Source organism: Haliotis rubra, unplaced genomic scaffold (genome assembly GCF_003918875.1).
Source record: "Haliotis rubra isolate DU_JTF1 unplaced genomic scaffold, ASM391887v1 Scf33, whole genome shotgun sequence".
Lineage (NCBI taxonomy): Eukaryota > Metazoa > Mollusca > Gastropoda > Lepetellida > Haliotidae > Haliotis > Haliotis rubra.
The window spans coordinates 3,432,501-3,445,760 of record NW_025767002.1 but is presented as its reverse complement, the minus strand read 5'-3'; the positions used below and the strand labels follow the sequence as shown (position 1 = coordinate 3,445,760).

Here is a 13,260-nt window from a genome sequence, read left to right as displayed (position 1 = left end):
TAAATTGACAGCTTAAATTGAATTCAGCCCAAAACTATATTTCTACTTGGCAAACAAACATACGCCGAAAATACATCAACGGAATTAAACAATATACAGTATGTATACTCTTGTCCTTCAGTTTCTATAGTCTTTCCTGTTGTTAGATGGGGCACTGGGGTAGCTGGTATATTGCTGAGTGCGGCGTTAAACTGACTGACAGACTGAGTTTAGTTTTACGCAGCTTTTAGCAATATTCAAGCAAGACACCAGAAATGGGCTTAACACATTGTGCCCATGTGGGGAAGTGGCCTGATTTTCGGCGTGACGAGCCAACGCTTTAACCACTGAGGCTACCCCACCGTGTGTGCGGCGTTAAACAACATGAACACAAGACAAAAGCGTGCGAAACAAGTGGCCTGATTTTATGCCATTCTTTTGTGTGTGTGTGTGTGTTAGGGAGAGGGGCGGAGTCTAGTGGTTACAGCGTTGGCTCATCACGCCGAAGATCCAGGTACGATTCCCTTCACAGGTAAAGGTGTGAAGCCCTGGGATCCCGCGCCGTGATATGGCTGGAATATTGATATAAGCGGCGTAAAACTAAACTCACTCACTGGTTTTAGATATCCATCGTAATAAAGTGAAGCCTTCATATTAATTACTTCCTTGTAGGAAAAAAATACTTTATCGGGGAACAAAGGTATCCTGAAGAAGAATTTTCCACACGATGACCGTGGCAACTTGACCTTAAACTACCCCCGTCTGCATTTGAAAATAGGATCCACCCTATTTCATTTCGTGTATTTGAACATGTACGTGTTGACCATGAGTGAGTGAGTGAGTTCAGTTTTACGCCGCTTTTAACAATATTCCAGCAATATCACGGCGGGGGGCACCAGAAATGGGCTTCACACAATGTACCCATGTGGGGAATCGAACCCGGGTCTTCGGCGTGACAAGCGAACGCTTTAACCACTAGGCTACCCCACGGCTCGTGTTGACCATGACTTCACACAGACACAATGTGTTGGTATAACATGTTTACCTAACTTTAACCCAAGCTATTTGTTAGGTAACAGTGACCTTTTGCTAAAACTACCACCCTAAAAATTTCCACGATGACACATTAAGAGTTCAGGATAACATTTTTACATGGGCCATGAAAAAATTAAAAGTGGCGATATTTTCATTTGTGAAACATAACCACTGTTTGGCTTCACACAAACAGTTGGAAACAGAATCGAATTCAAAGATCAACTGATATATCCATTTAGGGCAAACATGTCATTGTAAACCACGTGTAAACTGGATCACACCTTTGTGGAAATTTCCTACACGAGACATGATGCAATGGTTTGTTTGTTGGCGCTGCAGAAATACTGCATTTGGAGAACGGGATACCTTAGAGCAAGTAGTGAGTGAGTGAGTTTGGTTTTTAGCCGCTTTAAGCAGCATTCCAGCAATATTACAGCGGGGGACACCAGAAATAGGCTTCATACATGTCATTGTATACCACGTGTAAACTGGATCACACCTTTGTGGAAATTTCCTACATGAGACATGATGCAATGGTTTGTTTATAAACAAATCCACGTGAGGATCAACAAATACAGTATCACAACGTCCTTGATCACGTGAAGTCGCGGTCATCCAACAGCAACATATCCGAGATTTGAGACAACAAGGCAATAAATCACGAGCTTGCAAAACAAATCAACTTGAGCTTTTCATGAAAAGATTCAGACCTTTAATTAGCGTCTATAATTGCTGTTCCATGCTTGACATTTATATCGATCGTTCGATCTGCAAAGCACATAGAAGGTTGTAATTATATAGTCCTAACGTCTTCATGTGAGTGAGTGAGTGAGCCACTTTTAGCAATATTCCAGCAATATCTTGGCGGGGGACACCAGAAATGGGCTTCACATTTTGTACCCATGTAGGGAATCGAACGTGTCTTCGGTGTGACGGGCGAACGCTTTAACCAAAGGCTAACCCACCGCCCCCTCTTCACATTAAGATCACCAACGTGGTGTAGTGGGTAAAGTGTCTACCTGCAGAGTAAAGGTCAGGTGTTCGATCCTGGCTGAGTCATACAAAATATGGTTAAAGTTGTACTGTTAAAGATGGCTTACTGCATTAAGGGAGGTAAAACATGGGCTGGTCGGTTTGGGGTTTACTGTGTCTGAGTTTGGTTCCACTCCGCCTTGATTAATAGGCTATAGGAACGCACGCACGCACGCACGCACGCACAGCGAGTCGTGTTTGGCGCTGCAGAAATACTGCATTTGGAGAACGGGATACCTTAGAGCAAGTAGTGAGTGAGTGAGTTTGGTTTTTAGCCGCTTTAAGCAGCATTCCAGCAATATTACAGCGGGGGACACCAGAGATAGGCTTCATACGTTGTAGTCATGTGGGGAATCCAACCCAGGTCTTCGGCGTGACGAGCGAACGCTTTAACCGTTTAGCTACCCCACTGCCCCTTGGAACATGTACCGTTTGGATTTATTGATGGCGTGGGGTGCCTCTCACATGAATGTAAACTTGACCTTGAGACGATCAGACACAATTGTGAATAGACCAGGGATCCTTAATTATATTGGAACAAGCTAACTGTCAAGAATTGAAAGCAATACCTCAACGTCGAATTTAACGTCTCAATGAAGAGGGTCATGACTGTTATTGCTGTTGGCGGCGATTACACCAGATATTGACATCATCGGTTGTTGATAATTATGTGATTTCTTGAGGATTTTATGCAAAAAGTCATAGTTATCAGCACTACAAAATGTGCTTCTCTAAACACGCTTAAGTTTTTCGTTCTTTCAGCGTCTAACATTGCCATTTAATTTTTCCTTGAGTATCAATTTATCCATATAGCTATTTAAATTGAGGAGGTTTGGATAAGTTTATTTGCTATGGTTAATGGTAGCATATTGATACTGTGAAAAAATAAGGGGTGTTGCGATACTTTGTTTCATGTGTATACATACCGCAGACAACAGGCACACATTTCACAGAAACCAGTTGTCACCAATGTTTCAGAGATCAATTCATATATTTTTACAAAGCTGCCTTTTACGTCAAATGGAATCTGTTTCGTCGGGTGAGTGATTATTCTATTGCTATCAGTATCCCTCAATTATGACGAGAACATCCACACGATATGTTTCTGTGCTTTTCATAGACTGAAGCAAAACAAAAACCATCACTTCGACTTATTTGGCCACTATGTTAAAGGGAATGAGTCATCATCATCATCATCATCATCATCATCATCATCATCATCACATCGACATTATTCCAGCCATACAGCGACGAGACCAGGTCTGCCTTAAAGACAGTTGTTTAACGCCTCCCTCAGCAATATTCCAGCTGTATGGAGGCGGTCTGTATATAATCGATTCTGGACCAGACAATCCAATGATCAACAGCATGAGCATCGATCTACGCTTTTTGACTTGTGTCAACCAAGTCAGTGACTCTGACCACCCGATCCTGATAGTCGCCTCTCACCACAAGCATGGGTTGCCGAACTTACGTAGGTACGTTTGTCTCAATTTTGCTGTTCGAGTAACAGTAGAGGTCTTCTGAGATCTATCTTTCCATCTGTGTGTGTGTGTGTGTGTGTGTGTGTCTATTTGTGTCTGTGTGTTACTACCGTTTTGGAGCAAAAGGGGTGCAAGGCTATTTTTATACACACGTTTCATCATATTTCATGCACGTACACCGGGTATATTTATGCGACACATCATGAGGCTTGTAAACAAGCTCCATGCCTCTACCTCGGGCTAGTTACACTACACCCTACATGTACCCTTCATGTACGCTCTGACCTGTTCACAAAGTACAACCGACCACTAAATTCCGCGGTCGAGATACGGTACGAATATATCCTGAACACGCTATTGTGTATTGTGTGACTTCGACTTCGTTCATTATGTGCTATCTATCTAGACGCCATAAACTGTTGCTCATAATATCAGCGTATGTGCGTGCGTGCGTGCGCGTGTCTGTGTTAGGGTCTCTGAGTAGGGGTATATCCAACTATGTCTGAGTGGGGTATTCAACTGTACGATACTGGGGTACCCAACCGTTTCCCAGGTGGCTATCCAACTAATTCTGAGGGGGGTATCAAACTATGTCGGGGTGGGGGTGGGGAATCCAAATGTGCCTGAGGGGTAAATAAATAAACAAACAAACAAACCAAAAAATAAATAAATTATTTTCTGTTTAGTTAATATTACCTCATTCGTAATCAGATTTCGAAATAGTTACTCTGTCTCTGACAATTATAGAAATTTATGCACACACCTTAAAAAGCTGTATTGGCCCCTCATTTGTAATATTACGTGTGACGAATGTGTCACTGCGCAGATAATGGCAGTTTGAAGTCAAATGCCACACCAACTCGCTGAAAAAAGTCATGTAAGTTTAACATTCAAACAGAAAACTGCGAAAAACCCGTAGTGCATGTGTGAGAAGTGGCGTGTCGAAAAGAATTGCTGCTGAGACCGGAAATACTCGTAATTGTTTCTCCTGGCCCTTTGAAGCAGGAAATATTTCAAAACATGTCACATTATTTCCACGGAGAGCACGTGCCAGTGCAATAAACGACAGTTTATATCCTCCAACGCATGTTGTAGATTCGCGTGCTGCACACAGTCTGTCGAATACTTTGTGGGAGTCGCCTCTTACGATATCACGGGTTGCTGAGACCAATTCTAATCCGAATCTGTACGAGTTTCGTGGACATGACATAAGTAGATGATATTTAGTGTGATACCTTTAACAGAACATGGGAAATGAATGGGGTTTTTTCTTCCCTGTAATTTTGTGAAAATAGTTTTTAGTAAAACAATATGTGTCAAACCACCTGGTCAGTGCTATTGGTATCCTTCAAAGTGAGTGAGTGTGTTTAGTTTTACGACGCTTTTAGCAATATTTCAGCAATATCACGAGGGACGCCAGAAATGGGTTTCACACATTGTACCCATGTGGGGAATCGAACCCGGGTCTTCGGCGTGACGAGCGAACGCTTTAACCACTAGGCTACCTAACCGCCCCTATCCTTCAAGGAGGCAAATCTAGATAAGCGGACAGTAGAAAATGACCACGGCAGTCTGCTAGAGGGATATTTATATTTTAAACTATTAATTTTTACCATAAGACTTGTGCCGGTCTGGAAATCGGATCCTGCTCTAATTCTCCATGTTCACGTTCTAAGATATATTATCAACAAAACCACGTCATAAGTATGATGAAATGATTTCTTTACGAGAATGTTATGTTTTTTAAGGTGCATATTTCCGCTCGACACACCAACATGCGACCCAGTTTGCTGGTGAAAAAGGAACACACGTCAACATCATTTACATAAGCACACGTGAATCCCGTTCTGGGTGAATGACACAGACACTAAACGTTACATTGACACAGTTGTACAGTGTCAACTCTAAATACCACTACATCACGATCTAAGGTGACGTAAGCTGTCTTGAATCAAATAGTTTTTAAGACAGCTCTATACTATCCGTACTTTAGCGTAAGAGACGTATAAATCATTATATCAGTGTGTCAATCTTTCAATGCATTTCATTTCAGATTACAGAAATTCATGTTAAAGAGAATATTGTATTTCCAGTTTTATGATTAAAACGCCTCCTCAAATGTGGAACGAGATCTCAGAAAGTTGCGGTGTTCCTCGCTATATTGTGGCTGAAATATTGAAAAAAGCGCCGTAAAACTATATTCAATTACTCACTCAAACACTCACTCACACATCTACTCTAGTGAGTGAGTGAGTTTAGTTTTACGCCGCACTCAGCAATATTCCAGCTATATGGTGGCACATTAAAACTAGTACGTGACGAGCTTGTCAATACTCTGGATAGAATTTTTCCTCATTTCATTAAACACATTTCGAAACGGAGACTGATTAAAATAAATATGATAACTAACTTAACAGATGCTAAATGAGTCAGTAAATCATTGTTCGGTTATGGCAGTATTCACTTCAACTATCTTCTCACTCACGAACACTGTTGTAAGGAATACTCTTAAACCAGTACGTGACAAGCTTGCCAATACTCTGCATAAATGTTTTCCTCATTTCATTAAACGCGTTTCGAAACGGAGTCTGAAAAAGTTATTATAACGAAAAATACATCCTAAGTGAGTGAGTCAGTGTTGTGTTACAGTAATATTCATGCTAAATCTCGACTGTTTTCTACTTCCGGCATCTTTAGATTAGACGGATTTCTCCTCCTATAGCTGTATTATATTTGACATATAATTTCTTTATAATGTTTCATACTGTCCTAGAGTTATGTCAATTTCAATTATTTACTTTTATTCAGAAAAATGGTCAGCGAAACGACCTCATAATGATGTCATGATTTGTTTAGCAATGTTTACGAACATAACATGCATTGTCAGGTGCATATATTTCCGCACACCCACACATTACTGGTTAATAAAGGTCATACGTAAACACCGTTTACATAATTAAGCATGTGAATCCCGTGATGGATGAATAACAAGGACACTTAACGTCACATTGACACAGTTGTACCAACTCTAAATACTGATACATCATGATCTATGGTGACGTAAGCTGTCTTGAATTGAATATTTTTTATGATAGTTATTTACTATCCGTACATAACATAAGAGAGTGCAAACTGACGATGTCAATGTATCAATCTTTCAACGCATTTCAGTTCTGATTCCAGAAAATCTTGTTAAAAAAGCTGTTATTATTAAAACTGGGTACTATGGTCTAAGACATTTGCGACGTTTCTCACGACATGGTGGCTGGGATAGTGATAAAAGCGCCGTAAAACTATATTCAATTACTCACTCAACCACTCAACCACCGATCTACTCACTCACGAACGCTGTTGTAAGTAATACATTAAAACTAGTACGTGACAAGCTTGCTAGACCTCTGCATAGACATGAGTATTACAGGCCGCCACCATTCAGTTGGAATATTGCTGAGTGCGGCGTAAAACTAAACTCACTCACTCATGACTGAGTCACGACAACCATCGGCTACAGATAGTCTTGCTTGGAATATTGCTTAAAGCGGAGTAAAACTAAACTCTCATTCACTTCTTCTTCAGAAGTGTTTAGATTCCAGGGATTTCTCCAATTTACACTATCTTATGGTTGTTGTAATATCGTTATTGTTTTTCATAATGACTTGTATTTGCATCAATTTGGGGTGGTTGTTTCTTGTTTTTGGTTTATTTAATTAATTTTGCTGTTTTGTTTATTTTAACTTCCCCAAACGGGGAATCGAACCTGGGTTCTTGTGAACGAGTGAACGCTTTAACCAATGGGCTACCCCATCGCCCCAAACAATATTCAAACTGATGGTAACCTGTCCCGGTTATCTGGTCATTGTGGTCAGCTGTTCCCAATTCAGGACATAGTCTTAATCAAATGCCGATGGCGGAAGATGAATAATGTAGACATGTGATATACGACGATCATCATTCGCAATCCTACAAAGATATCACCCGTTCATATCACTCATGTTTCTAAATCGGGAAACACGCCATGCACAAACATTAATACAAAAGCGCGCTCAAACAAGCCCCGCCGTATAACATAAGCTTGAAAAGCTCGATTACTCATCTCTCAATTTGTTAAATACTCGATAAGGAATTCGGTTTCATGAAAGTGATTTCTGTTGAGATCTTAAGCAATACATTTAACAATAAGGTAAATCGATTTCTGCCTTCAATGATGACTACCAAGAGAACAGTTGTAAGTAAGATTACAGTTGTGTTTCGTATTTAAATTGTAATTTTGAACTGGTCTATATTCAGATGTTGGTACGTACACGACACCTTCTTTGGGCTGAAAATGGAAATTTCGTTGATTGAAGTTAGAACAAAAATAAGTTGTTTTTATTCAATATATTTAAATTGTAATTTTAATATGAATATATAGGAAAGTGTACCGGAAATAATCGTATTTCTATTATGTTTATCATCATTTATGATATCATATCTGGCCTACAAAATGAGCAAGTTGTTTCAATAAACTTTGAAAGTATTTTGTGGCAAATACTAAATCCTTCTTGAACATTAGAACTCCAAGACCAGCGTGTCTATTTTCAACAGGTCAGCCTGAATAGTGACCCCCAACAAGCAGGCGATGAATCTTGTCTGACGTCACAGAACCTTCACACCATCCTGATGGACAATGACGTCAGCCCTGATGTATCTGGGTTGCTTGATGATGTTATGAATGTGATCTATGATGAGGTACCTCGGTCAGTGTTGCAGGAATTGGTAAATACTGACACCATGGTGGTAAAGAAAGGAGTATCTCCATCACTGCAACAACGTTCTGAAGCAATGGAAGCTCTGTATCCCTCATCAGAAGATGAACAATACCAAGTACAAGGCACCGGTTCCTGCAGCAGTCAAACGTTTGCTAAGGATGCAGAGATTAATGTTTTGGCAATCGGGATAGGTCGTCACGAGGTCAGTTTGGACTTTGCCAAAACGGGTCCATTTTCTGCAGAGGGGACCGGAAGTGCTGGGCACTGCACTCCTTCATGCAATGACCACATCACACAAAGGGCCTACAATGACCTCATCGCATATCTGAAGGGTCCTGGTCATTCAACGGACGGTCATTTCGAAGATACCAACAAAGACATCCAAAGGAGCTCGATACGTGGTGGTACTGAAACGCCCTTACTCCAGAAGTCAATTGGAACCCTCAGCCATGTAACCATGGCAACAGAGGAGGGGAGGTCGGAGGACAAAAGCCATCAGGTACATGCATAAAATTATACTTTTATGTAACATTCAGGAACAAACTCATCTCAGACCACCACCTCCGTTGTCGAGTAGATAGAGTGTCCGTCCGTGGAGCCTCAGTCGGTTGTTCGAGTCCCTGAACGCGAAAAGCCAAAAGTGAGTGAATATGGTTTTACGCAGCTTTTATCAATATTCCAGTAATATCTAAGCAGGGAACACCAGAAATAGGCTCCACATAGTGTAACCATGTGGGAAATCGAACCCAGGTCTTCGGTGTGACGAGAGAACGCTTTGACCACCAGGCTGCCCCTGCCGAACGCTAAAAGCGTTAAATGATGGTACCAGTTTTTTCCCTGCCTGGTGCTCGGCATTGAGAGAATAAATCAAGTAGCCTACTGGTCGGCTCGGAGTCAATATAGTATGCCTGGGTGGGTATCGGGGTGGGGTTGCCTAATGGCTAAAGCGTCTGCTCGTTACGCTGAAGACCCGGGTTCGATTCCCCACATGGATACAATGTATGAAGCCCATTTCTGGTGTCCCCCGCCGTGATATTGCTAGAATATTGCTAAAAGAGGCGTAAAACTATACTCACTCAATGAGTGTGTATTAATGTTGAGTTGTGGCATGGTGGCTAGTACTACCAAACCTGCATAGTACAGACTATAAAATCCCGACGAGTACAAATGTACGCCGCTTTCTGAATGAAACATCTTGAACGAGACGTTAAACCCGTTGTTTCAAATCATGCTTGTTTTATATACTACAGGCCGCCGATCACTGTGACGACGCACTGGTTCGGAGACGTGTACAAAACAGGAAGGCGGCAAAGAAATGCCGAGACAAGCGACTACAGAACCTGAAGGACTTGGAACAGGTTGGTAGTATGAAATTTTAGTGAAATATTTTAGTGGGGACTCATAAACAGATCCAGACGGGGGATGCAGGGGTGCGCACCCCACCCACCCCTATTAAGTGACCATATGTACTGTGTAGCCCCCACCTCACCCCCTCAAAAAGCTGTGTCTGCGAAATCTATAGTCTGTTTGCAGTGAAAACGTACCGATGAATTTCACTTTAAACAAGAAAGTAAATCGAAAAAAGTGAAATTAAGATTGCGAATCCTCATAATTTTATCTTGCCAACTGAACATTTAAAATATATCAGAATTTTATTAAACTTAGGATAAAAGTTGTTTAACAAACGATCGTGGTTTCAAATCATTATTTTTGGTTTGTATTACAAGGGTGTATGCACATTAAATGAAACACCGAGAACAAGTAGGGCTGGTCTAAGTTAACGCTCATCACGTACCGCACGTGCATTTGTTTCAGTGTTCCAACTTCTGCGCGTACCCCCTTGTAATACAAACCAATAATATCGATTTGAATCTATGATCGTTTGTTAAACAACTTTTTTCCTAAGATGAATAAAATTCTGAGATTCAAAGTGCAATTGGCAAGGTAAAATTACGAGGGTGTCGCAATCTTAATTTCACATTATTTGCTTTACTTTTTTGTTTAAAGTGAAATTCATCGGTACGTCTTCACTGCAAACAGACTATAGTTACTTTAACGGGTTATAATGTGAGTGCTACAACCTGTACTTTGACGCGTACTAAACTGGTATTATGGCAGGCACAGACCCTAACCGGAAGTGACAACGGATATTATCTACATAGTATGAGGAACGGTGTATCACTATCAAAAGCGGGTACTGTGACGGGAAATAAACTTACGAACAAAAGAAAGTATCCACCCTTGTTTGACGATGGCTGAATATTATACAAGCAAGAAATTATTCTTGGCGTTCATGCAGTTACCATAGTATGTCCTGGACCTTGATTTGATGATGACATAGCAGTGTTAAGCGACTGTTCCTTCCATGATATTATGGAGCGGTGGGGTAGCCTAATGGTAAAAGCAGAAAACCCGGGTTCGAATCCCCCCATGGGTACGATGCGTGAAGCACATTTCTGGGGTCCCCCGCCATGATATTGCTGGAATATTGCAAAAAGCAACATAAAACCCAATTCATGATTGTAGTCAGTTCATGACCGGCATCGTGACTGTAACGGTCACAGCGGGTACTTGGGCGGGTACGATGTGGGTACAATGATGGAAAGTATGACGGATACTTTCATGTAACAGGTCCTGAAGCGAATACTATGTTGGAGGCTATGACGGGTTAAAAAGTGTTAGGTGATATAGGTATGTTTTTCATCATAATTAAATGACATATAATTAACACATGAATTTATTGATCATATTTCAGAGGGTGAAACTTCTCCTCCAACAGCGCAGCGACTTAACAGAAGTAAGACAACGGCTTCTGCAAGTTCGGACAAGGTTGAACCAAAACAGCCGTGTATAACACGGATCAAATCCCTCTTCTTTCATTGTAATAACAGAAGTTGAATAATACCGGAAGTTGAAGGCAGGTTTCTGCTGAATGACTGTGTACGGGCTTCCTGAACATGCGCAGACAACCAAATCATGACGGAAGCCACTGATAACCCAAGCCGAGAACACAAAAACGATTGCTGATACAGCGTTAAGAAATAACTGCTCTGCATTGTTTCCGAGGAAGACACAAGTCACATAATTGAATTTATATTATCAACATGCAAAAAATATAAAGTTTGAAATCATTTGATTTTGTTTGTGTCGACATCTTGGCTAATGTGGACATCTTGTTTGTCATTCCCCTGGCCGCTCAAAGTTCGCGAAAGATCGTTTTGACGTGACATGTAATGGAATATCCCAAAATATTTGAGTATTTCTGAGTATGATGCAACGTGTCATATCTTTAAGCATTATTGAGTACAATAATTTTAAAAAACTGTGTTTGCATGGCAAACCAAGGCTGAACTAAGGAGTTAACCAACTGCCATAGTTACAATCCTGGACAAATCTAAAGTGCTCCAAAATCGTATAAATGAAGTAAACAAGCTCTAAATTGAAAACATCCCATTAAAGCCCTAATTTGGTTGGATGGTTGGTATGTTGTTTAACGCCGCACTCGACAATACTCCAGCTATATGTGGCGGTCTGTAAATAAATGAGTCTGGACCAGACAATCCAGCGATCAACATCATGAGCACCGTTCTAAATCACTAAGCTTAGAGGCATTACTATGGTAAGGATTGTGTACAGTATACTAAAAACATCTGAACACTCCCAGTAGGGAATTTGGTGTATATCAGCCCCGGCGACCTATGCTGTTCGTACTGGACGCGACGAATTGATTGACAGGTTGCCATGGTAACCGACTCGATCGATGCTCATAACATCAACCATCCAAAATTCGGTTATTTAGAGATCGACGTCATATAGTTGAAGTATTGGGGATAGTGGCGTTATACAAGTAAATCATTTGAACACATATTTTAAATATCCAGACAGTAGTTAATCGGGACTATTTCACGGAGAAGGCTACCGTCCGGATTATCGGGGTTCCATTGTAATTATATTGATAATGTTCTATTGTTTAAGTGGCGTGCAACGTAACTCAGTCTGTACCGTGTCGGGATGGTAGGGTAGCCTAGTGGTTAAAGCGTTCGCTCGTCACGTCGTCGACTCGGGTTCGATTCCCTACATGGGTACAATGTGTGAATCCCATTTCTGGTGTCTCCCGCCGTGGTATAGCTGGAATATTGCTAAAAGCGGTGTAAAAACCCTCACCCCTCACCCCTCACCCCTCAATCTCAACCTTCAAACCTCAACCCTCAAACCTGAACCTCAACACCACCCACTCACACACACACTCACTCTCACTCTCACTCTCACTCTCACTCTCACTCACTCTCACACTCACTCTCACACTCACTCACTGTAGCGTAGGGTACTGTGCCGAATCACTGATTGTTTTTCTGCCCAGATTTACATTTGAAACAAAATAGGGGTCATGTGGTGCACACTCGTTCCTTACTCCCGTCTCCACTTAACCAGTTTATTTTACACAAAATGGAAGAACCACAGAATATTTACTACAGCCTGTTGCAGGAATTAACAATATTTAATCTTAGGACATAATCCAGTTTAATAACTGTTGTTTCATTTTCACTTAAATGATAAGAAACTCGATAATCTTTCTTTTACCGATCAGTTTACAAATAAATACTTTAAAAATGTGCATAATGGTATATGATTCTAACGTAAATATGCATGGACACTCAATCCCAGACACGTACACTTTTCCCGTAGCAGTAAATGTTTTAACGCACGAGTTCATTTGTGCACAAAAGCTCTGCCTGGTTTTGCTGTCATTCACAAAAATAGATCCGACGCGAGTCGTTGTGACCACGCCTCTCAATTCCTCGGAAATGCCGGACTGGGAAAACCCATGACGAAGCAGTAACACAACCAGGAACACGTCCGATTACTATCCGATTGTAGTGTATGTCTAAACTTGCCATCTGTGTATGCTCTCTTCGAGTACTATAACAACGACTATTTAAATTAATACGTTTATGAGTATTTATAATACGAAATATTACAAC

General features: G+C 41.0%; 1 protein-coding gene across 1 annotated transcript; it reads left to right on the top strand.

Moving 5' to 3' along the window:
• The first annotated feature begins 7,590 nt into the window (after positions 1-7,590).
• LOC124284187 lies at positions 7,591-11,409 on the top strand. The gene is made up of 4 exons (XM_046720249.1): positions 7,591-7,764; positions 8,115-8,777; positions 9,529-9,636; positions 11,034-11,409. The coding sequence occupies exons 1-4, from the start codon at positions 7,663-7,665 to the stop codon at positions 11,130-11,132; spliced, it is 972 nt and encodes a 323-aa protein (XP_046576205.1). The 5' UTR covers positions 7,591-7,662; the 3' UTR covers positions 11,133-11,409.
• The last annotated feature ends 1,851 nt before the right edge of the window (positions 11,410-13,260 follow it).

What these genes read in the sequence shown, in the direction of transcription:
- LOC124284187 (XM_046720249.1), top strand. Translation starts at nt 7,663, where the DNA reads ATGAAAGTGATTTCTGTTGAGATCTTAAGCAATACATTTAACAATAAG. An exon ending in AGAGAACAGTTGTAAGTAAG is followed by an intron (nt 7,765 to 8,114) that starts ATTACAGTTGTG and finishes TATTTTCAACAG; the next exon opens with GTCAGCCTGAATAGTGACCC. An exon ending in CGGAGGACAAAAGCCATCAG is followed by an intron (nt 8,778 to 9,528) that starts GTACATGCATAA and finishes TATATACTACAG; the next exon opens with GCCGCCGATCACTGTGACGA.